The 25,908-nt window shown below is 39.9% G+C and overlaps 3 protein-coding genes across 3 annotated transcripts in view; 2 read left to right on the plus strand and 1 right to left on the minus strand.

Annotated features, from left to right (window-relative positions):
- Nucleotides 1-208: 208 nt before the first annotated feature.
- On the plus strand, nt 209-11,239 carry slc5a1 (solute carrier family 5 member 1). The gene is made up of 15 exons (XM_077496587.1): nt 209-302; nt 1,888-1,959; nt 2,070-2,174; nt 2,262-2,321; nt 2,403-2,507; nt 2,585-2,690; nt 4,944-5,024; nt 5,106-5,314; nt 6,558-6,693; nt 6,760-6,867; nt 6,934-7,084; nt 7,158-7,326; nt 8,575-8,790; nt 8,863-8,962; nt 10,072-11,239. Exons 2-15 carry the CDS (start codon nt 1,891-1,893, stop codon nt 10,284-10,286), a joined length of 1,830 nt encoding a protein of 609 aa, XP_077352713.1. The 5' UTR covers nt 209-302; nt 1,888-1,890; the 3' UTR covers nt 10,287-11,239.
- The window catches only part of LOC144001925 (uncharacterized), a 33,784-nt gene continuing 13,674 nt past the window's right edge, over nt 5,799-25,908 (minus strand). Inside the window, exons 9-12 of the transcript XR_013278634.1 lie at nt 18,899-18,998; nt 17,285-17,475; nt 9,798-9,919; nt 5,799-7,304 (exon numbers count right to left, since the gene is read on the minus strand). The gene's annotated coding sequence lies outside the window, so the exon portion shown is untranslated. The remainder of the gene's footprint in view (nt 7,305-9,797; nt 9,920-17,284; nt 17,476-18,898; nt 18,999-25,908) is intronic.
- Nucleotides 13,507-25,550, plus strand: rnf208 (ring finger protein 208). The gene is made up of 2 exons (XM_077496586.1): nt 13,507-13,972; nt 23,732-25,550. Exon 2 carries the CDS (start codon nt 24,431-24,433, stop codon nt 25,205-25,207), a length of 777 nt encoding a protein of 258 aa, XP_077352712.1. The 5' UTR covers nt 13,507-13,972; nt 23,732-24,430; the 3' UTR covers nt 25,208-25,550.

Below are 25,908 nucleotides of genomic sequence, written 5' to 3' on the forward strand. Positions count from 1 at the left end.
AACACAGCCAGCACATAATGAATCTCCTAAAAATCATCGGGAAGGGCCCCTTCAAATGTTCCCACGACTGACCCCGCCCCCTACGGCACTGAAGGTGCATAGGTGACCACAGGTGCTTCATTCAATCGGCCGTCGGGGGCGCGCGGAGGACACCGTCAGCGATGTCCCGCGACTACTTCGGCTTCTCCTTCGTGAGGAGCAATGGCGCAAACAACAACACGAGCGGCGTGGCCCTCAATAATGCCGCTGATATATCTGTCATTGTGATTTACTTTTTGGTGGTCTTGGCTGTTGGAATATGGGTGAGTTATTCAACCTCGAGGGTACTCGGTGCGCGTCACGGGGTTCGTGAGAATCAAAGTGTAACCTGTTACGATTGCACTTTTAATTTTTTTTTTTCCTTCTTATTTTTCGGGTCTTATCATCATTGCTCTTTTTTTTTTGTATTTTTTTTCTTTTTTTTTTAAACGTGTATGTGTGCGTTTGTGTGCGTGCGTTGGGGCGTGCGTGTGCGTGCAAATACGTCTAAATTTATACTCATTAATTCACCTAAAACCTCATAAAAATCCCATTACCCCTCACTTTAACCAGATACTTCAGAGTCTCGCCAGAGTCGTGAGGTTCAAACGGTCAGGAGACCAGAGAAAAGGTCAGAAAAGATCAAAAGAAAAGAAAGATAAATCAAAGTGAAATCCAGCACCGACCAAACACTTCCTGCCTTCCCCATGGTTACAAAATCAAAGTCTTACGCCAACCCCAGAAGCCTCTAAATTCCAACAAATTAAAGAGATCTCAAGAGACCAGAGGAAAAACTAAAGAGGGGAAGGAGGGAAGGATCGATTGCACTTTTAATTTATTTTATGAACAGATGTCATGAGCAGGATTTGTTTAGATTTTTTATTTAAGGGTATGGTAGGTAAAAGACGTGTGCGTGTTTTAAAAATGGTCAGAATAACCATTGTTGAAATATATCCATTAAGGAAGGATGTAGTGTAGTAGCCTAGCGGCGCACGACTGCCAAACAGAGAGTGTGAGACTAAAGATCTTATTCAGTGAATTCGGAGATTTGTTTCTAAATACATTTATAAATTTGAAGATCCATCCATCCATGTTGAAAATACACGGAAAGACTGTAGTACTGAATTGTTGAGCTATTGACAATTCCGAGTTTACGTCATGAGTCAAAATGGCGGTCCTACTCGGTCCTACTCCACTCATTGCAAAGCACTGGACGTTGGATCGTATTTAAAGATTATTTGGATTTCAAAATGCGATGAAATGTCGTTTGACTACTATGATAATCTGCCTAGTTTGTATGCTAGTCACAAGCAAAAGCAATACAATACATTGTTTAGTTTCACCGTGTAAAGGAAGCACTTACATTTAATACATTTACATATTGCAGAAATATCTGAAATGTCTGGATGTTTGGAATTTTCAATCGTGTTAAACTCTTTTTCACCGTATCAATTGTCCAATTTTTTTCAGCGTGGCTAAAATGAAGCCAATTGTGCTTCTGGCATAGGCTATAGCCTTCCGCACTACATTGTGAGTTACCCAGAAGCTAGCAAACTATCCTCCCTTGGATGCCGTTTACTGTAGTTCCAGAATGTTTTGTATTATTTGGGCTTTTATAATATGTTGAAACGTATGCGCACTGGCTTATAACTAGCAGGAAGTATGTGTGTAGTTTGAGCTACAGGCTAAATGACGTACTCCAGTGTTTAATAGCTAACTTAGCTAACTAAAAATAGCTAACTTTTCCTGAAATGACTATTGTGTGTGCCCGCACTTGACACAACATCTGAACCCTGTTAGCCTTGAGGTAAATAGCGGCTAGCTAGCGCCTCTCGTCACAACAAAACCTTCTGTTTGTCCCGTTTTCAGGCTATGGTTCGTACCAACCGCGCCACTGTCGGCGGCTTCTTCCTCGCAGGCAGAAGTATGGTTTGGTGGCCGGTGAGACCCTCATGTTCATGTCTTGCTATGACATTGACACAATACTAACAAGAATGTGAAATGCTTGAATGATAATAATATATATATTCCAAACGTAATACCTTCCAAAGATTGGAGCATCTCTTTTCGCCAGTAATATTGGAAGTGGGCACTTTGTGGGAATTGCCGGGACCGGTGCAGCCTCCGGAATAGCTATTGGTGGATTTGAATGGAATGTGGGTAAATAATGAATGATTATTCTATTTTTGAATAATGATAAATCAGTATTACTAATAACAGTGACTTTTTTTTTTTAACTTCAGGCTCTCATTGTGGTGATCATCCTAGGTTGGCTCTTTGTGCCTATCTACATTAAAGCTGGGGTAAACTTGCTCTTTTGGAAAGTTAAACAAGACAGGGAAAGATAAATATAAAATAGTATTTGGGTATTTTTTTTTTTTTAGGTGGTCACCATGCCCGAGTACTTGAAGAAGAGGTTTGGTGGGCAGCGCATTCGCGTCTACCTCTCAGTGCTCTCCCTCTTCTTGTACATTTTCACCAAGATTTCAGTAAGTTTCTGTACAATATCTCTTGACCGTTATCAAGTTAGTTGTCATGAGACGTAATCAATCTCCTGTCCACTCAGGCAGACATGTTCTCTGGCGCCATTTTCATCAACCAGGCTCTGGGCTTAAACATCTACTTGGCCGTCGTGGCCTTGCTCCTGATTACGGCGTTGTACACCGTCACAGGTCTGCCCCTCGGGGATTCATTTATTTCCAGTCTCAGGCTGCACAACCAGATCCGTTTCAGTCATAGAATTTTTTTTTTTTTTTTAAATGGCTGGTGACGTGTACTGGGGGTAAAGTCTTTTCCCACACCTTCCACTCAACCAATTTGTCAGTGGCATGTTATTGTTATCATGGTCTATAAAGTGTGATAAGTATAAGATAGCCTTCTGTAGCTCGCTTCTACTTGAACGGGGGGAAGAGCTCAAGATGGATATGTTAACTTAAATCAGGGGTGGCAAACTGCGGTCCGAGAGGGTCCCGCAGGTTTTATAGATTCCCCTACTCGAAGTGCAGCTGATTCCAATTAACAGGCTCAATTATCAGGCTTCTGCGGAGCTTGCTGATGAGCTGATCATGAATCAGCTGTGTTGAAGCAGGGAAATATCCAAAACCTGCATGGCTAAGGCCATCGAGGACCGGAATCTTGACACATGTGACTTAAAGAGGTCTAAATATGCAGTCTACACTGATGGTCTGTGAATATAAGTAGATCACTGACCTATATTAACACCTTAACTGCCAGACCAGCAGAAAAATGCATCATTTGACGTCTTTTTCCGTCAATGGCAGTGAATGAGTTAAACATGGTAAAAATCAATGAAGCAATTATAAATTGTTGCTATAATGTACAGCAGGGGTGTCCAAACTTTTTCCTCTGAGGGCAACAGACAGAAAAATAGAAAGCTGCAAGGGCCACTTTGATTTTTGTTTTTTTAAAGTTATTTATTCACGCGTTCATTGCCAGACCAGCAAAAAAAATGCATCATTTGACGTCTTTTTCCGTCAATGGCAGTGAATGAGTTAAAGGACTGGGTGGCTGATAGGCCAAGAATCTTGAAGTCGCTTGGCCGCCATCCTGCTCCTCCCAGGAAACCTCTCTCGGGCTACGCGTTGTGTATGGAAATGCCGATGTGTGTTGCGGTACACTGCGCTAATCGCTAGTACCAAGATTGTGGATAAACATTTCACCGGTAAGTATGATTGAAATGAGAGGCAATCTTTGTTATGAATTTTGAAATTATCATCAATTGTATTGGCATCCATACATGCATTGGATTATGTTTTTGATCATGTAAAGTAGTTTGTTGACCTTTATCCTTAAATTTGTTAATTTAAAATTAAGAAAAAAAATGAAAATATATCAATTTAAACTCAAAAACTATCTAATCTATTTTTATTTATTTTTTTTACAATTATGCCGATTTTGTAATTGTGGAATGTAATAATTGAATTTCGATTAATTGAACTGCCCTACATATTAACCATGCCCCTAGCACCCCAACCCGCCGGGTCCCAAGAGCCTATGAGCCATCTTGATCTAATCTGTACATGCAGTGCAGATAGAATATACAGCAGTCTGCTCGCGAGGTGGGAGTCACAAGATGGCCGCCCTGTGACCTCAACGGCCTGCATAGGCGTGAATGGGCTATATCAGCCATCCAGTCCTTTATTTAAGTCAGTGAAGTCGATGCTTGTTTTCAGCACTCGCCTGTTATCTGAAGCTGAGCCCTGATTGGTCGTTGCATGAGGCCTGAGAAACTGTGATGTCATTTTCAGGCGACGGCAAGTGGCAAAAAAAGGGGTGGATTTTGTTGCGTAACTCATATTCCACAAACTAAAATATTAACTCATTAGCTCCCAAAAACGTATAAATACGTCATATTTTAAATGTTTTAAGTGTCCCAAAGACGTATTTATGCGTTTTTTGGTTGTTTTTTTATGCCAGAGCATAGAGAAGGCTTTTATGCAGTCTCTCTACTGCAGAAAATGGTTGAGTGGCAGCAGAGTATAAGAGATCAACCAGGCCATGTTAAAACTCCCACAGTTTTCCCACAGTTCTAAGCAGAATTGTGAAAAACGATGAAACAGCCATTTTCTTTTGCTAATTGCTGCACAGTGGAAACGGATAGGAATATACTTTTTTTCCCTGATAATAGAAGAGACTCTAATCTCTCTTCTGGTATGTTCCATATTTTTATAGCTATAGAACATAATATTTCACGGGCCTTGAAAAATCAATCAAAATCCAGGAAAACACTGGGGTGAAAATGGTTGGGAGTGAATGAGTTAATCAGAATGTTGCTTAGACAACTTGGCACATATTATTGTAAAGAAAATATTGAGGTTGACATATAACAGTATCTATGCACTAATGGGTGTGTTACATTACAGTTGAAATGCAGTAAGCCTTATTAAGCTTTTGTGTATCTTAAGGTGGCTTGGCTGCAGTGATCTACACAGACACCTTACAGACCATCATCATGATAGTCGGATCATTCATTCTCATGGGCTTTGGTAATCCGTTCTCTCGCATCTATTTTAGCGCTATTTTGGATATTGTTTGTAACGAGTCATAATAAAAGATCCGTTTTGTAGCCTTCAATGAAGTGGGCGGCTATGAAAGCTTCCAGGAACGCTACATGAAGGCCGTCCCTTCCATCACGGGGAACATCAGCCAAAGTTGCTACGAGCCTCGGCAGGACTCTTTTCACCTTTTTAGGGACGCTATAACGGGAGACCTGCCGTGGCCGGGCCTGGTGTTCGGACTAACTATTCAAGCCATGTGGTACTGGTGTACTGATCAGGTGAGTCAAATGGAAAGTGCATTCAAGGTCATAAAAAAAATAAAAAAATTCTGGCTATTTTGGTTGGATGTTTACTACTTTGATCTACTATTTCCTTTGTAACCATTACCAAACGACGAATGTGCTTTTGCCTCTATGTTTTTATTGACACTTTATTGAACCACACAGAAAGCTGTTTGACTACAATTTGAGTATGCCAAACAAAAAAAACATGCATTTTACAAATTCATATTACAGATTAGAATATTTGGATAAATAGTAAAACCAAGTGTACAAATATTGTTCATTTTTGCAGAAACAAAACTAGAAGCTGTGGCTACCAGAATTATTTTGTAAAAAAAAAAAAAAAATATATATATATATATATATATATATATATATATATATATATATATATATATATATATATATATATATATATATATATATATATATAAACAACTTTACATTACTTTTATACATCCTCTATTGTAGATGCATTTTTCATTATGAATACCAATTCTGTTAACATAAATGTATGTATAATTTGTGATTGTCTCACTTAGTTTGTAAGTACACTACCATTTGTACACGATATAGCTACATCGTTATCAATTTGATAGTTAGATTTTTCCATTTACATTTTATTCGAGTTAATTTTTTAGCAATTTAACTTATCAAGTACCGTATTTTTAGCACTATAAGGCGCACCTAAAAGCCTTCAATTTTTTTCAAAAGCTGACCATGCGCCTTATAATCCAGTGTGCCTTATATATGGATCAATATTGAGCCGCAACAGGTTTCACTGTCAAGACGCTATCTTGGATCGCTAACTAATGCTAATACTTTACCTCAGAGAAAATATTAAAACAGCTGTTTATTCATTTTGGGAGTGAATGGAGTTGTCAGAAAGATGGTTTGTAATCTATTAATAAAGTTTGAGTGACCGAGCTAACTGTTTTGTTGACATTCCCTTTAGCGCAGCACCATCTAATGGATGCATAACGTAACCCCAGCCTCTACTGTAGCGCCTTATATATGGAAAGTTTTAAAATATGTCATTCATTGAAGGTGCGCCTTATAATGCGGTGCGCCTTATAGTGCGGAAAACACGGTACTCGTTTTTTTGTTTGGGTTTTTTTTTTTTTTTGTGACGGTCCTCTTCAGTTGGGAAGTACCTTTGAAGCAATAAGAATTGAAGGTTACTTACTCTTTAAACACAATTGTGTTAATTTATCAACTTGTTTGTCTCCAAACCATGTAGGTGATTGTGCAGCGTTGCCTATCAGCCAAGAATTTATCCCACGTTAAAGGTGGTTGCATCTTATGCGGCTACCTGAAGCTGTTTCCCATGTTCCTTATGGTTTTCCCCGGAATGATCAGCAGGATCCTCTACTCTGGTGAGTGATGCTCATTTTTCTATACCATTTGCCAATGCAGCTGAGCTGCGCTTTACTTTTTTGCAGATGTGGTGGCATGCGTCGACCCGGACGAATGTGTCAAGCACTGCGGGGCCAGCGTGGGCTGCACCAACGTCGCTTATCCCAAACTGGTGGTGGATCTGATGCCCGACGGTGTGTAGATGAGGACCTTGCCTCCCCGTCATCCTCCGCCTTTTAATTCAACCGATGCATTCTCAGGTCTGCGTGGCCTCATGCTGTCCGTCATGCTGGCCTCGCTCATGAGCTCCCTGACCTCCATCTTCAACAGCGCCAGCACCCTCTTCACCATGGACATCTACACCAAGATGCGTCGCTCCGCCACCGAGAAGGAGCTCATGGTCGCTGGCAGGTTAAACAAACGCTTGACGCGAACGCGATCCTTCTGGTTCGGCTTCGTGTAAGGCGCTTTATGTTTATGGCAGGGTGTTCATTTTGGTGCTGATTGGCGTGAGCATCGCGTGGATCCCGGTGGTGCAGTCGGCCCAGAGCGGTCAGCTCTTTGACTATATCCAGTCCATCACCAGCTACCTCACACCGCCCGTCGCCGCCGTTTTCATCCTGGCCATCTTCTGCAAGAGAGTCAATGAGTCTGTGAGTTCCCGCTGTGCAAGTGGTTAGTTAAGGTCATTTACCAGCGGCTCGGAAAAACAGCGAGGTGAACTTTGCTCCGTTTATCGTCTTGTTAAAGAATGACTGTGCAAAGGTCTTGGCTTTTGCTGCAGCTTTTTGTTCAGTGTTGGGTAATGAGGGTGACGTAGCCCATTTTGCCGTTTTGTCGAGGTAGAAGAGTGGTTGTTAAAACTTTTACAGCAAGTACCAAAAATATTTAGCGCTTCAAGTAGGACATAGAGAGCAACATTAAAATATACTAGTGTAGTAGCGTAGATGAACCAGAGTTTTTATTTAATAAATATTATTGTCAACCACTGTAAAATTATGCCGTTAAATTGTAAATTTAATTTAATTTTTCATTTATGTAAAAAAAAAAATAAATAAATAATAATACTACTAATAATACTAATAATAATAATAATAATAATAATTATTATTATTATAATAAACAGCTCAAATTCACTTGTTCGTCTGGTGTTCCTCAAGGTTCAATTCTAGAGCCTCTGCTGTTTTCATAGTATCTTCCATCTTAGGAAAACAGCGGCGGTTGTGCTCTATAAAATATAGAGTTGAGTTGAGTGATGGAAGTCAGAAGTCTAACTGCATGCATTGATATAAAAATATAATTAAAAACATAAATAAGAAATATATATATATATATATATATATATATATATATATATATATATATATATAATATGTACTTATATCTGTGTATATACAAGTAAAAATAAATACAAAAAAAAAAAAAAAAAAAAAAAAAAATATAAATCTAATTTATATAAATATAAAAATAAATGTTGAAATAAATACAAAAATAAATATATGAACAGAATTAAATAATCAATAAACAAAAATGCTCTGTTCTCAGATTTATTAATTTCATGCTTCAGACGCTCTGTCAGGTCCGAATGTTATTCAACTGACGGGATGGTCCTCATCAGCGTGTCTTGGGTTGGGCTCCGCTGTTGCCACACTGCCTTTCAAATACTCACGCTAGCTTAGCAAGAATGATAATGTCACCAGTTTCAGTGTCAATCATTAGCTTCCACTAAATGCAAAAGAGAAAAGCTGTTTGCTATTTCGAAAGCACGTTATACGTCGGTGCAAATGTGAGTATGAATCGTCTACATGTACCCTGCAATTAATTGGCTGGGATAGGTTCCCCTGCGACCCAAATGAAAATGGATGGATAGATGTTTTAAACAACCTTTCCTTGTTCCACAGGGTGCCTTTTACGGGCTCGTCATTGGCCTCCTCATCGGCCTATCCAGGATGATCGCAGAGTTTGCTTACGGCACGGGCAGCTGTGTGGAGCCCAGTAATTGTCCCACCGTCATATGTGGCGTTCACTACCTCTACTTCGGCATCATCCTATTTGTGGTTTCCTGCATCGTCATCCTCGGCGTCTCCCTCATGACCAAACCCATCGGCGACAAACACGTAGGCAGTGTCTGACTTAATTATGACAATAAGCGCCGCATGTTCACTCTTTATGTTTTGCATTGGATCTAGTTGTATCGGCTGTGTTGGAGCCTGAGGAACAATACGGAAGAAAGAGTTGACCTGGAGAAAGACGACTGGGTGGAAAATGTCAACACGATGGAAATGGAGGGTAATTGTCACGATATTAAAATAACCAAATTGGTGCGGTTATGACATTTTTCACTGGCATGGTATTTTGGTTGGCTCACCGTACCTCCAGATACTACTTGTTATAGCATTAGCATCGGGACTTAGCGGGCCTGCGAATAGCGACGTTATGTTCTGGAGTTGGATCCCAAAAACCCAAATAAGATTTTAACTTTTATTCGCATAACTTGGCGTAGAACAAACTTGACTCGACGAGAAACAACGAGAATGTATCGAGAATCACGAGACGCAAAGCTAACTTGGGCTGTGGAGGTGCACAGAGGAACAGAGGTAATAAACCGACAAAAACACACCCTTCTCAGACAGGCTGATATAGAGAGCGAATCGATCTGATTGGTTGTGGCTATACATGTGGGTAACAGGAGTGACATGGAATTATCTGATTGGCTGTTGACCAGATAAAGAGATGAAAGATTCCTAACATCACATAGCTTCTGACATCACATAGCTTACAACCAGTTGAAACTAGATGCTGGTTACATCAGTTCAAAACAGACACTTGACCTCACGGTCATGACACAAACATGACCCTTGCATGACCCTAGTCATAACAGTAAACATAACCCTTGCATGGCCCTAGTCATGACAAGCGAAAATCTGTTTACAGGACCACTCAAATACATTGGCATTTTTGTTGTTGTTGTTTTTACAAACAACCAAAAATGTTCAAAAATCGCTGCTAAATATTCAAAATATATTTACCATGAAAATAGGAATTGGGGAGGGGGGGGGGGGGTGGTTATGTAAAAAAATAAATAAACTGCTAGAAATGAGCACATATGCTAATGCTAGCTTACCTCTGCTGCTGTGCTGTACTCTGTATGTTGCAGTATTTTACTCCAGAGTCTCCACTTTGCTGCAGTGATCTGCTCTGCCGACATTGATATGCCGTCATTTTTTGAGTAGAATTACAGGAGACCTGGAATAAAAAATAAAATAAAATAAAATGACACTGCAATGTACAAGCCTGGCATAAAAAAAAAACGAAAAAAAAAAAACATTTCACATTTTGCTACCATTTCAAATATGTGAGAAAAACATTGACAATCCACACATGCAATTTCTGTTCAGAACCAGAGGAGGAGCCCGGCTTCTGCAAGAAGGCGCTAATGTGTTTCTGCGGCCTGGAGCGAAAGAAAGCTCCAAAGCTGAGCAAAGAAGAGGAGGACGAGCTGCAGAGGAAGCTCACAGACACATCCGAAGTGCCACTATGGAGGAACGTTGTCAACGCCAACGCTATCCTACTCCTCTGCGTGGCCGTCTTTTTTCACGGATTTTACGGCTAATCGTGCTCTTTATATACGTATGCATCGTTGGTGTCGGGCCGAAGTCACAATTTCACTTTTTTTTTTTTTAATTCTATATTCTTGGTCAGTCCACACTTGTGGATGTCATTCTTATGAATTATTGGCTAATCAAAAAGTATTGAAAACGGCCTGATCTTTTTGATGATGCAATGTAAATGTTTTGTGGGTCTCATGAAAAATGGAGATGCAAGGTTTTGGCCAGACGCCAACAATATATGTATAAATGTGGATTTATAATAATAATAATAATAATAATAATAATAATAATAATAATAATAATAACAATAACAATAATAATTATTATTATTATTGGCAATCCTTGTGTAAATTTACATGTTGTCTATGTCACGATTGTTGTTGTGTTAAACAAACACCAACTAAAAAGAATTATTGTCGCAATTTGTATATTTGCACTGACTCGGACTAATCTAAACAGTTCCAAAACTGCTTCACATGCGGATCCAGTGTTAATAATTGAAAAAAAAAAAGCTACTTTATTTATTTTAAGTGTATCAGCTGATGTGTGTCTGTCCTACCTCAGTCCTTTTATTATCCAAGTCCACAATTTACTTTTCCCCTTTGCACTCTGTTGATTCAGGCGTTAATAATAAATAATAATAAAAACGCACTTCTCTTGATTTACCTTTAGAGGTCACTGTTCTCACCTAAACAAACAATCTTTCAAACTGTTTTAATGACTCGCATGACATTTCTGGACAATAAAGGTCGTCCTTGAAACGTGACACCATCAATTAGGCTGTCTAATTAGCACGTAATGTCAAACTGCCACATACTGAACGTCTTTCTTCCTTATGGCATCCTGTTTCGACACAATGTCTCAACGTTTATGGCTTAATGTGGTTAATGAGTAAACAACAAACGTGTACTTGTTTATTTCTTCTTTGTTTCTTTTTATCATTGTATGCATTAAATTGTGGCATGTATATGATACGCATATGTTTGTGATTTACTCTCATGTTACAAATATATTCTTGCAAAATTACCAGTTTTCTGTCATAATACTCCGAATTGATTCTTCAAAAATTGTGGCTTATATAATACGTAATATAAATTTTCTCCCTGTAATATTCGTTTTCAGTTTGACCTAAATACTCCTACACATAGCTATCACAATATTATACTATATAAATATATTTGTTTAAATTAAAAAAAATAAAAAATCACTAAAATCTATAGCATATTTTGACAATTTTATACCATAAAATAATATACATGTCCAGTCCAGTTTCAGAAAGGGCCACCACAATGTGGTTCATGGTGGCCCCATATGCTAATTCATTTGCCTCTTCAGCATTAAAACTCTTTTTTTTTTTTTTTTTTGCCTTACGTAGTCCTCGGCTTTTTTTTTTTTTTTTTTAAACTTGTATTTTTTTTTTAAGCTATATTCTGAAGGTGTGCTTTTGAAAACAGGTTTAACACGATTTGTTGTGCAACAACCTTGCTTAATGTTAAAGGGAAGTTACAGTGCATGGTCACTCTCAATAGCTAAATAAAACAAACAAACAAACAAACATGTAATTCCCATTCAAGTGCTGCAGAACTGTGCTGCTGCGCTGTGACGCTCTCTTGTTTAATTCATCATTCCAAACACTCATGAATACTTGATTGAGCACGAACATTTGATTTCGAACATAGCATGCTTTATCCTAGACAATTCAACCTTAACTCGATGAAATAATGACTGCAATCTTCGTTCGCGTTGACTTCCTGATGTGCACGAAAGCCAGACTGAGTCAAGATGTTGAGATTTCTCTGACATATTACTGCGCTAAGCTCATTTTCTCATTAGCGTCTGCTAATTAGCTTGACAGGAAGCTGCAGGACTGGACAAAAGGAGGCCACTTGCTTTTACACTAGACACAATACTATGGCTTTTTGTAAGTTATGTAACAAAATGATTTGTGATATTTTTCTTCCATGGATCTGAGGATTTATTTATTTTTTTTTGGGGGGGGGGGGCTTCATCTTGACTGCTGAATATATTTATAGGAAATAGTGTTGTGAAAAATTGTGATTGCAACAATATGGACAAGCCACTTCTCTGATGAAAAGAAACCACATGGGCGCCATGTTATAACAAAAGGCACCTTTGTGTTTATTTTTTTCATTTTAATAATAATAATAATAATAATAATAATAATAATACCTTTATACCATCTGCACCACAACTTAGACCTGGTTACACCTGGTCTAAAGTCATTTGCTTTCTGTCACCAAATTGTCAGGTACGCCAGGAGCGTGTAACAGAAAACGCCCTTGGTCCAGCAGAATGTCTAAGGTGAAGTGCAATCTGCCAAATTCTCAAACATGGTAAAATAGACTTGCCACAACACGAAAACTAAAAATGTATTAATTTTTACGCCGAACACACGCTTGCCTGTCTACAAAAATAAGGCCTCAAGTGTTTATAAATACTTTTATGTCATCATATTATAATTAAAGGTTAGTCAAGTAAAACAAATTGTTGACAATAATTTATAATTTGTTCTATGCAGTCCCTATGCAGTCCCTTAAACCTGACATTCTGATGAATGTCATGTTTATGGATCAGGTAACAACCAATCAGGGCTCAGCTTGCAAATGTCACATGACCAAATGTAAAAAAACAGGTGAGCTGTGTTTAGTCGTTACCTGTGGAGCAACTGTGACGTCATTTTCACTCAAGAAGCAAAATGGCCGCCCCCTGAGATAGATAAAAAAAAAATGGCTGGATTTTGCTGCTTACTTCATATTCCACAATAATACGCAATATTTTTTATTTATTTTTTTATTTATTTTATTTTATTTATTTATTTATTTATTTTTATATAATACGCAATATTAATCACAATGTTGTGTTTAGACTAGACAGAACATATTATTGTGAAGGAAATGACAGATTTTAACATGAGGTGCTTCTGCCACACTTGAATCTTGTAAACATGACTCATGTCAACAATGGATGAAATGCATTCGTAGCTTGGAGTCAGCATGTTTTTACCGAACATGATTTGTTCGTGAATTTATGCTTCATTTCCTTCTCTCGGCACTCTGTCGATTGGATCTGCGTTTGTGTCAGCTTCCTGTGTGTGTATAGAGGGGGGTTGGCTGTTAATGTTTCTGATTGGCTGAAATATTTCCACTTCTGGCAACTTAAAAAAAAACACACAAAAAAACGCGACGCTGCCTGCAGAGCCACTGCAGTGTGTGCTGCAGCGATGGGGATGGGAGGGAATGTGCGATAGTGAGCGAGAGCAGAAGCGAGAGAAAGAGTGAGCAGAGTGCGCATGCGCGGCAGTGAGGCGCGCTCGCCTGGAACCGACCAAGGAAGAAGAGGAGGAGGAGGAGGAGGTGTTGTTATGAGCAGGGCTGATAAGAGCGGGACGGCGAGGAAAGCAGTGCGGTGCAGCTAGATTAAAGAGCCCGGTAGGACTAAATTACACACCGGGGAGGAAGAGGAAAGGATGGAGACAGCCGAGAGTGACGCTCCGACGCACACCGGAAGAGGCAGAGCGGCGGCGTGAAGGACAAAAGAAAAGGGATGCGGACGTGCCTCCACCTTGCCTCGTCCATCTTAACATTCCCTTCATCCTCATCCCGCCGGGGAACAGAACTAGCAACCTTCTCCTCCTGCTTGCCGAACAAACACTTGAACGAGGCTTAAGGTGAGGATGATGATGTTTTTCTATTATGTGTGAGGTGCAGGTAGCCTTACATGGCTGTTGCATCATCACACATGCATGACTGTTGATTTTTGCTCCCAGTGCGGTTTGTGGGAGGAAAAATAAAGTCAAATGTGGATTATATATGACAATAATGTATGTGTTGAATGTCAGATGAAATACTATTTTAGGCTCCATGTAGCCCACAGGCGGCAGGTTCCCCACCCCAGCTGTGTTATTTGGACGTCTCGAGTAGTTTGGACATTTGGCAGACCTCAGACAGTGTGCATGAGGTGTGTGCGCGTGCGTGTGCGTGTCATCCCAACGTCGGTACTGCAGTGGGAAAACGTTGCCATTGCATAACCGGATCTCGTGAACGCACCCCTCTCGCTGCTCGTGCCAAAAAACCTTCTCCATCTTAAATATTTTTGCCCGTCAACGACGGCTTGTCAAGACAGCGAGCCTTTTTGGAAAAATCAATCAGCCTTAATCAATCGAGCCGCCCTCGGCGTATTGCGGAAGCTCATCAATCATCCATGAGGCGGCGGGTGATTGCTTATTGCTTTTTCATTTTTCTGCCTGCGTGCACCATGTTGTTGCCGCCGCCGCCGCCGCTATGGGAACAATGAAGAGCACTTAACGGAAATGAGTTGCAAAATGGCCGAAGTCAACAATGGATGGCGGGGGGGTGGAAGAAGCATCATAAGAAAAAACTGAATCGCCATCAGTCCTAACACGTTCAAGTGAGCAACTACATTATCTCCGTGGAGATTTGCACTCAAGGTCACCGCATGTTACATAATCAAAAATACGACATAATACCCTGCGTGCTGCGTTTTTTACCAGCCGAGGCTCGAATGTGGCTCAACGTCGCTGGCATATCTGAACGCACGCCTTCGCCATGACGACGGCACGCGGCCGTCTCCATGCCGACTCGTGTAAGAGACAGATGTGAAAAGGATGAGGAGGACGGACATGTTTCCATTGAGAGAAGATGACGAGAGAGAGAGACGGGGTCGGCATGGAGACGGACTGATGACTCATTCAGAACATTCAGAACCCTTCTTCCTTAAATCGCCTCCAATCACAGGTGAATCAGCTCAGAAAAGATACTTAATTTAAGGTATTTCATTTGATTGTTTCATATCATCAACTTAAATTAACAGTTAACCAAAATCCTCATGTCTTCATTTGAGATGGAACCAACAGCAACACCAGAGAGCTATCCATGGGTGAAAAAAAAACAACAATTGCGAAGCTGCGAGAAGATGTAAAACAACTCGATATTCACCACATTTGACAATTCGAGGTTACGAACGACTTGCTCAAATATTTGACTGATTGCATTTAAGGTAGAAATGCGCTATTCATACAATCACTTACTGCAATTATGACTTTGCTAACGTTAGCATATAACGTTAGCATAGGTTAGCATTAGCAACGGATTATGGCACATTCCATTTTAGGTCTGTGCCATAGGAAGGGAATTCTGTCAAACTGAAGACCCCTGTTGTGACCAGTACTGTATGGAAATGTATTTACTTTTACATTTTTTTCAGCAAAATTGTAAATATTAGTGATGGGTGAGTAACAAAACTTGGTATCAGTGCTGACAACATCAGCCTTGTTCGACAGTATCGGCTGCCCTTTTGTGGCCATTTCGCAAGCAGGAATTAAAAATTAGAATTTGAAGAATAGTAAACAGCCATTAATTCCATACAATTTTAAGGGAAAATGTTATATTGGGATATATAAGGCTTTTTTTTTTTTTTTTTTTTTTAAACTGATTTGGGGTTTTTTGGGGTTAATTTTATGTATCAAAAGTACGAGTGTTATCAGTATTGGTGACTACCGTATACTCAAGAGCCAAGTACACACTAAAAGTGGTATTGAACATCAATAACAAATGCATTAACAACAAAAAAATACAAAAAAATAAAAAATAAAATAAATACAAAACATTTAATTTCTATTAGATACCAGTACGAGTTCTGGATTAGTCACAGATACTGATACCAAGTACCAAGTATCAGTACTCACCCATCCAGTCTTTATACGTACCTATTCGTTGTAAACATATTTTTATGGATGCATTAAGTGCAATTTTGGACCTATATATTACATTACTATTGCAAATGACATTAACTAGTATATCCTGCTCAAGTTTGCTTTTCACACAACAATTTAATAGGATAGCATGTAATACGACATACATTTGTGCTCTTTCATTTTTTAGTTATTTTTCACTCTTATTATTTTTGAAAGTATTCGTGACCTGTTTTGACCACAATAATTGAGCTTTTTTTTTTTTAACAAATGATTTATGTATTTATTTATTTATCATAAAACTATTATTTCTACTAGTGCTACTATTACTGCTAATAATATTATACGGATTTAGTGCAGAATACCACAAAATAAGCGGTCCCTTATCTTTTTACCGCGCAGCTACAAAACCTTTAATACTAAAAAAAACGTACCTCTGTTTGAAGGTGAATGTACCAACTGTACATTTATTTAACTGATTATATTAACTCATTTACTCCCAAAAACATATAAATACGTTCTATTTTAAATATTACCATGCTCCCAAAGATGTAATTATACGTTTTGGCTTTGATGCAACCTCTGAACTGAATGCTTGAAGCAATGGTAGTTATTACAAAAAACGGCCAGCAGATGGCAGCAGAGTATAAGAGATCAAAAAGCTCTTTTCCCCAATATTTTAAACAGATTTGTGAATAATGATGAAACTTAGCCATGTTCTAATGCTAATTGATGCAAAATGGAAACAGCTAGAAATACACTTTTTTTTTCCCCTGATGAAAGAAGATACTTTAATCTTTCTTTTGGTAGGTTCCATGTTTTTATAGCAATAGGACACAATATGCTATGGGCCTTGCAAAATCAGTCAAAATCCAGTAAAACAACGAAAATGTCCTGGGAGTGAATGAGTTAAAGGCAAGCAAACAAAAAATAAATAAACACTAGACTATCTGAGATGACAGTAGTTCTGTCTAACAGTACAGGAGAGAAAGAAAACAGGGCTGGAATATTAGCATCAATAGCGTCAATTCAATGGTATGGGGGAAAAATAATCTACTTTTTTTTTTGTACGCATTCCCACCGAATACCCATGAGGACAGGTATGCGTGCGATGATGTTTGTGTCTGATATCTGCTTGCCGTGCGTTTGTCTGTCAGCCCAATGGAATGCAAAGCATGGGTCACAATGAGGGTGACAATGCTGGAAAACGCGCGCGCGTCTCCCATCCTCCTAATGTTTGTGATGACAACCAGCAGGTCAGATGCCCACCTTGATTTCATGAGAGGAGTCTGCAGACATGCAACTGCGGGAAAAATCTTGCGGCGCTTTGCACTTTTCAAGCGGCGGTCGGGCTGGGATGAGCTCCTTACGTAACAACAGAGGGCGAGCGTCGATGAGCGTATGGAGGCTGCGCCAAAAGACGAGGAGCTCTCTTATCGGCCCGTCTCGTGTCGTGTTGTCTGCAAATCAGAGAGGGGTAATTTTAGCCGCTTTTTCTCCTCCGGATCAAAGACTCTTCTTTGCTTCATCTCTAATGTGCTGTTTATAGCCACAAAAAAACAAGAGTGATCTCATTACTTTCTATTTTTAATATAGACTTTGGAGTCTTCAGTCAACTTGGCATATTCTCACACTACCACGAAAGTCACGGCTGGCACCTCTTCTTCTGTAGAATATGAGTTACGCAGCAAAAATCCACCAATTTTGAGCCATTTTGGGCGGCCATTTTGCCACTTGCTGTTGACTGAAAATGACACAGATGAGATGAGCAATGATTGGTCATTACTTGAAGCAACGAGATGGATGAAAACAGGTTAGATTTTGCTGCTTAACTCATATTCAATAAATGCAATATTAATCAAAATGCGGTGTTAAGACTACTAGGTGGACAGACAGCATGTTATTGTCAAGAAAACCTATATGTAAGTGCAGTGTTTAATGTTAAAACTGCAAACTGTTACAGTGGCATTTATGATGAACAGACCTAGTGTGCAAAAACACTGTTTCGGTTTTACTTTCTGTAAACATTGGAGAGATGGTGCCCGTTGGTATCTGTTATTCTGGTTAAATAAAAAAAAATAAAAAATGTATGTAAAATGTTTAAATGCCACTGCCTTATGAGATATGTTATTCTGCGTAACCTCCTGACTACCAGCAATTCAAATTTGTCCTCTGTAGTGGACCTTTTTAAACCTGAATATCTCCCACCCACTTTATTGAACAAATTTAGGCTTTTAATGTTGTTAGCATATTTTCTATAAGACTCTTAAGAATACATTAAAGTATTGTTTTAATTATTTTAACTGTATTTAACTCATTCACTGCCAGTCATTATAGAAAATTTTTACATTTCCAATACTCGCGTGATATTACATTCAATAATTATATATAAACCGAATCTACCAAATAACAGAATAGACTCCCTACTTTTTGTCCCGTCCCGTTCTTTTATAATTGACAGCAGAAAAATGTAGGTTTGCCAAAATACAGCCATTTCTCCCATGGACTCTGAAACTGTGTTTATTTCCTATAAAATGGGGCAATGATGTCATCTACCGGTGGTTGGGCATCAGTAAAGTTGTTTCCAAGTTTGATATTTACAGTGGAGCATGCTCAGATTCGCCCCCATTTAGCACCGCTCTAAAAAATACAATTGACAAGTATACTTGTCAAAGGCAGTGAATGAGTTTTAAGTTTAAAAAAAATGTCCTCTGTAGTGGACACATCATATCTTTAAAAATAAAGACTTTTTTTTTTTTTCACAAATTTCTTTTGCAGGAATCCAATTACTTCACAAAGATTGGGGAATATCAAAATAAACATGATTGGACATTTTTTTTCCCCTGGTAGAAGAATAAAAATAAAAAGAAAGGAAAAAATTACCAAAAGCCTTCCCAGAAGACTGGAAGCAATTGCAGCTCTATTTCTTCGACGTTCAACTTCCTGTAATGCCCAGGTGTCTTAATATTTTTTACCATAATGTCTGAAAAAACAAAACAAAAAAAACACCAGTAGCCTGTAACAAAAATGGTTTAAACATATTGTGATCGTGATTCTAAAAAAAAAAAAAAAAAAAAATACAAAAGTACTGTGTGAATATTTTCTCTTTATAGACATCACATTCTGCTATTAATAATACTATTAATAGCAAAAGGCTTTCAATATCTGTGACAGCTTAGACAAAGAGTGTGTGCAAAAAAAGCGCGTGTGCTGCTTGAGAGCAGGAGAATCAAAATTGAGACGTGAAACAGTGAAAAAAAAAAAGCTTGTAACTGTAAGTACCTCAGTTCAGAGGTACCTTTGTTCACAAATCGAAGTGTAGATCACATTTCAACTCTGTTGCTAAACAAGGTTATTTTAGTAAACTAAAACTAACGGAAAAAATCAAACTAAAATTAAAAAAACAATTTCGTTAATTAAATAAAATTAAAACGAAAATGCTTTTTAAAAAAAATGAAAACTCACTGAAAACTACATTTTAGGTTTCCAAAACTAACTAGACTACGTAACTATAATTATAGGAAAACTATCCTTCGTTTTAGTCTTTGGTAATTAATTTAATGCATGAGCCTTTGGGAATGATTTTAAATGTGATTTTAAATAGATTTATTTTGATATTAGCTCGAATAAGGACGTTTGAAAGTGTGTCACACAAAAGTGACATCTAGCAGCAGCCAATAGAAAAGCACCTTCAGTTGATGTCACTCCCATGGTGTTTTTTTTTTTTTAAATATTGCACACAAGTAATTTTTAAAAACTAAATCTAATACTGAAACTAACTAAAACTACACTAAAAGTAAGCATTTATTAAAGAACTTATACAAATAAAAACTAATAGAACCACCCTGAAAACTAACTCCATTTAAAAAAAATAAAACAAAAACAAAATCAAAACTAACTAAAATGAAAAATTCCCAAACTATAATAACGCTGTTGCTAACCAAAACAGAAGCATGTTTATGTTCCAGGGAGCTGTGACTTACAACACACAATATGCAATCTGGTTGTACATAGTGTAGCCTAACCTAGCATAGCATAGCATAGCATAGGATAACATAGCGTAGCGTAGCGTAGCATAGCGTAACGTAACGTAGCGTAGCGTAGCGTAGCGTAGCACAGAATAGCAGAGCATAGCATAGCATAGTGTAGCGTAGCATAACAAAGCATAGCATAGCGTAGCATAGCATAGCACAATATAGCATAACATAGAAAAGCATAGCATAGAAGAGCATATCATAGCATAGCATAGCATAGCATAGCATAGCATAGCATAGCGTAGCGTAGCGTAGCATAACATAGCATAGCATAGCGTAGCATAGCAAAACACAGCATAACATAGAAAAGCATAGCATAGCATAGCATAGCATAGCATAGAAGAGCATAGCATATCATAGAATAACAGCCAAAATGGAAAAAAGAAAAAAAAAAAACAGTTGGAATTTAACGATGACCATATAAAAATATTACAGAAAAGCGGTACATACCCCTCTGAACTGGATGTTCAGTACAAAGAAAAAAACGTTTGAATTGCACACAGGAAGCTGAAGATTCAACCCCATAACATAACTGAGACACCCCGTTTTCTTTTTAAACTTTTTTTTTTTTGCGTTCAAAAGGATATCATGCTACCAATTGCTGTCCCTTTATGACATGCGTGTGAAAGAGTGAAGGAACAGACGAAGGCTATTTTGAGGCCACAGTGAGTGCAACTGGGTGTGGAGCAAGGAGGCAAACAGACGAATGGTGGAATGGCACACGGAGGGACGACGTTTCTAATATGGCCGCTGCTTCATGTGAGAGTGAAGGCGTGTCGCCGTTGAGGGCGAGGCAGGGGCGCAGGAAGCGCTGATGTGCGCATGCATACACAAACCAGAAATAGAAGCCTGCTCTGCTGTGCCGCCTTTTTCCTTCTTCTTCACTCAGCATGTAGGTCACCTCCTCTGCTCGCTTATTTTGCCTCAGTGAATCATCACTGTGCACAAAATGAAGAACTGAGGTGTTGTCCTGCCTCTTCCTTTTCTGTTTGTTTTGTTTAATACAACGTCTCACCCACTTGCTTGATGTTGTTGGATAGAAATCCCTTGAGATGCGTTCTCATACGTTTGAGAGTGCCATGGATGACGGAGTGTTGACGGAGAAGGAAGCACGTCTGTCACTGTCACCTGCTCTCAGCCGACATCTGTTTATTTAACACCTACACTGTCACGCAAACCTTTACAAAGGCAATAATGCTCTTTTTTTTCTTTTTTTTAAAAAATATATTTGCACAGGTGGCAACAGTACACGCATTTTGTGCTTAAGTAGAAGCACAGATAGATACAAACAGAGCAACTGCTCTACTTAGCAACGTCCCTGCGCCTCTTTTCCCTTCTTCTCCAAACCGGTAGGTTTTAAAGATGTGGAGCACATCAAGATGGTCACAAGGAAGACTGGCCAATAATTGCAATTTAACTTTTTTACTGCCACGCGTTATGAAAAAAAAAAAAAAACAACTCCACAGTGCCATTTCGCCAATTACGAGCATTCATCAGATTCCGTCACATTTCATTGTAATTCTATGCACCAGCAGCCCATTGAAAAGAGACACAATGCTGCCATCTGCTGGCCATAGTTAGGTGGTGTTTTTGATTCCATAACGCATTGACCAGGCAGCGCTGCACTTAGACGTTGCTTCGTCCATTTAAGAAAAGAAAAAAAAAAAAAAAAACGTAGATGACGTCATTTCACGTTTATGGCAGCATACATTGTGATTTTACTAATCGTAATTAAACGTTTTTGGCAGTCAAAGAGTTAACGTTTGGATTGGAAATATATGTTCTGTTGCATCGGTCCTGGAACGTTTTCTGATCCACATCCCCTTTGAAATGAATTAAAATGTGTTTTTAACGAAGAAAAATGTGCAATATTGGCAGTCCCAATACTTTTTCCTATATTGTATTGTATGAAAACAATAATAGAATGTGAGGAAATAAAAATTAATTGTAATGGGACTAGCAGAGTCACAAAAACAACCATAGCGTTGCTTGTCTGCTTTTAAGGGGTGTGGCCTAGTGAACAGCATCAGAAACATGGCTGGTTGTTGTTCTCGTTAATGTCTGGATGTGAATTTTGGCCTAATGCTACTTGTGATTGTATTTATTTTGTTTGTATGTCTGCAAATGTTGCTCTCCCTTTTTTTTTTTTTCTTTTTCCTAATTTCACTCACGTGATGGTGAATTTGAAGCGTGCTCGTAACTTCAATTTGGGCTTGCGGTGGCTCCAAACTCAAAATACTTGTATGTAGAGTTTCTCTTCAGTCAAGATAATACAAGATGCTTGTGTATTAAAAACAAAACAAAAAAAAGGCCCAGGTTATATGAAAAGCTAGCTAGCTTTGGCTCAGGTTTTCATGCTATCAAAAAGCTAGTTAGCATTAGCTCAGGTAGTCATACTAACAAAAAGCTAGTTAGCTAGCGCTGGATCATGTTATCATCAAAAACACTGTCAAAACGTTCCCATAGATGTGCTAATTTTATAAACTTTTACTACCACAGTGCAGCTCCTTGTATTGAAATACATGTGAAAAAATATTCAATTCAGGAGCACGTGTCACTGTGATGTCAGATGATACATACAGTAGGAGAGTGGTTGGTGGAGTTGTTGTGGGGTGCTAACAGCAAAAGATTGTGTAATATTTAAATGTGGTGTTGCAGTTTCACGAACTTTGGGACACCAAAGAAACGACTTCACATCCAAACCAGCGGGAGGAGCCTCCAGGCTACTTCCTGGTAGATTGCTCAGCAACAACTTCCAAATTTGGTCATGCTTGTGCCAGGACGCTGTCGTCCTTGTGCCCTGCCCCATGGCGAAAACCAGGTGCACTGTGAAAAGGCCTTTAGATGGATTGAAGCAAATCTGTTTCCCTAATTAAGTCGCACAAAAACTCCTCTGCCCTGAAGCAGGAATTAACTTGATCGCTGAGTCATGCTAAAAGTAAAACCTCAGACCTGGACTCAAGCCAAGATGCTCCTTTTGTCACCGGATCGACGCTCGCACGGTTTCACAATACTATATAAAGTGCAGTGTCATAAGTTGCTCATAGATAAATGACTGCTTGGCTGGTTCCAGCGTACAGGGCAGGTACATTACATGGGCAACCTTTGCCCTTGAAATGCATCCAGTGTTATTTTTTAATATGGAAAACACGACTGGTATTAGATTATGGAGGTTGGTGATATATCAGGACGACTATTTGTGCTTCAAATTCTTTCCAAGTACAATTTTGGAGTCTTCAAAGTGCAGTAGATCAATTGAATAGTACGACAGGGTAGGGTATGGGGCTAGTTACTCAGAACGGAAACTAGTCCTCTTGCAATGGATAAACAGGGATGAATGGTTGCATCTAGTCAATAATTTTGCTCTGCCGTCATTCAGCAAATTCCATCACTGATGATGCCCACTTTTTGATGAGCGCTTTATGACGTAGCACCGACTGACGCAGGTTAACGTCCGGATCAGGGTCAGTACAGACGATTCTTCGAAATTCCGTGTATTTCTGCGAGGCTTTGTGTCGTAAAGCGCTTGTCGGAAATCACAGTTCTCAGCACAAAATTTCCACTGGTGACGTTCGTCGTTCGTCGCTGATATGAATCACGAAGACCGCCAAAGAATTCACATGCCTGTTGACAACCATGCAAACATTTGAGTAAACCGTCCCTTGTGTTCTGTTTTTCACAGGTAGATGCGTCAAAGCTATCCGGAGAACGCTTTATCATCGTCCGGAAAGCGAGACGAACAAGAAGGAACACACTTTTAGACTGTTTTATCACTCGCTCGACCCGAAACCTCAACTCCCGTCTCATAGGAATTTACAAAGGGGAATCGTTCCAACGAGCCTCAAAGGACCGCCCTCTTGTCAACACAGAAGTCAGCCACAGTCTGCTGAGTGAACCGGGCAGAGCACAGACAGACATAAGGAACACATAGTTTGAGATTCACTAGGCCTGAAATTGAATTCACTTTGAGATACTTGGAATTTGTGTGAATACAGAAATCCACCAACCTGTAGTGTATGTGTACAAAACTGTGCATCTAACATTATCTATTGGTGCTAACTGAGTGAGTATAATGTTACTTTGACACGTAAGTAGCCAACACCGGTCTAGGAAGCTGGACTGTACTTTCTTAAGCTTTGAATTAAGGTGCTCTGGCTCAAATCTTCAACCCAGCAAGCCCTCATAAGGACTCAGGCTGACAGGAGCCTCCGTCAGGGTCAGGGGCGGAGTCTCTAAAGGCAACAATGGAGGCAGTCATTCGTCCACATGTGCCCTCTAATGGCTGACTTGAACATAACACAATCCAGTTCTCTTGCCTAGAACCAGGCAGGGGCGTCCCGCTCTTCTTTCGAGCCTCTTTGTGTCCATATCCAAATTCCAAATGTCTTGCCTCAGGCGTCAGCCCGTCACCATCCCGATGGACACGGTCAAGATCATCCAATCCGAGAAGTTCCCCAGAGAGTGCACGGTGCCCGTCACCCAACCCCGCTTCGCCCCGCCCCCCAGAGTGGCGTGGGACGGCGGCGGCGAGGGGGAGATCATCGTCAACCAGGCCTGCAGCGACCTGACGCTCGACATGACGGTGGCGACCCCCAGGCCCGTGCCGTCCCCGCAGACCCCCGTCATCCGCAGGGAGCAGAGCTTCTTAGCGCAGCGCAAAACCAGTGCCAACGAGATCTGCTACCACCAGTTCCACTACAAGATGGAGGACGTCATCGTCAACCAGTACGTGCTGCGCTCCTCCTCCACGTCCTCGTCATCGTCCTCGACCTCGTCGGGGCCGCCCATGCCCTGCGAGCCCCTGGACTGCCCCACCTGCGGCCATACCTACAACTTCGCCGGAAAGCGCCCTCGCATCTTGTCCTGCCTGCACTCGGTGTGCGAGGAGTGCCTGCAGATCCTCTACGAGTCGTGCCCCAAGTACAAGTTCATCTCCTGCCCCACCTGCCGCCGCGAGACCGTGCTGTTCACCGACTACGGCCTGGCGGCCCTCGCCATCAACACCAGCATCCTGAGCCGACTGCCCGCCGACCCCAACGGGCCCGTGCAGTGGGGCGGGGACGCTGACCGCAGCTGCTACCAGACTGTGCGCCAGTACTGCCAGTCGGCCTGCACCTGCCACATCGCCAACCCGCTGTCCTCCTGCGGCATCATGTAGACAAAAACGCGGGCGCCAACGTAACGCTGCTCAGCCACACCTTTGTCGACTATAAGCTCTCCCTTTTCCCCTCACTCACTCACACACACACACACATACTGTCAGTAATCCCTCCACAGATGACTTATCTCTATATATTTAATAGCACAGATGGATACTGTGTGGGACTGATGGATGCAGACGGTTCGATAAATAGTTAATATATGTATTTTATGTATGGACTGGAAACCTGTTCACCCTCTCTTGTTTGGTTGGATGTGTTTGTCATCTCTTTTCATGGGAATGCCAGGGGTGGTCAATCCCCCCCATCCCTCAAGGTGAATAAAGATTAAATTAATATCAACACTCGTCTCTCATACTTACTATAGGTGACGCCAAAATTTCTTCACATTGCTTCTTAAAATAACCATTTCTGTCACTACATGTCAATTACGTCAGTTACTCTGGCTGCTCCACCCAAATTTTGACCAGTGGTCCTCAAACTTTTTACACCAAGTAAAACCAAATCAAAATTACAACATTAAAAGAAAATAGGTTAAAAAAAACAACAAAAAAACAAGGCAATGGTTTTAGTTCCAAAAAGTATATTAAATATTATTCTAAGCCACTTTAACAAATGAATATGAATCAGGCATATGTTGCAGAGATTAGTTTGTTATTGACAAAAATACATTGTTTGGACAAAAACGGCAATTTGGAAA

Source organism: Festucalex cinctus, chromosome 15, assembly GCF_051991245.1.
Source record: "Festucalex cinctus isolate MCC-2025b chromosome 15, RoL_Fcin_1.0, whole genome shotgun sequence".
NCBI lineage: Eukaryota > Metazoa > Chordata > Actinopteri > Syngnathiformes > Syngnathidae > Festucalex > Festucalex cinctus.

Coding starts and splice junctions, on each gene's coding strand:
- slc5a1 (XM_077496587.1), top strand. CDS start 1,891: ATGGTTCGTACCAACCGCGCCACTGTCGGCGGCTTCTTCCTCGCAGGC. Junction 1,960..2,069: donor GAAGTATGGTTTGGTGGCCG/GTGAGACCCTCA, acceptor TACCTTCCAAAG/ATTGGAGCATCTCTTTTCGC. Junction 6,694..6,759: donor CAGCAGGATCCTCTACTCTG/GTGAGTGATGCT, acceptor ACTTTTTTGCAG/ATGTGGTGGCATGCGTCGAC.
- rnf208 (XM_077496586.1), top strand. CDS start 24,431: ATGTCTTGCCTCAGGCGTCAGCCCGTCACCATCCCGATGGACACGGTC.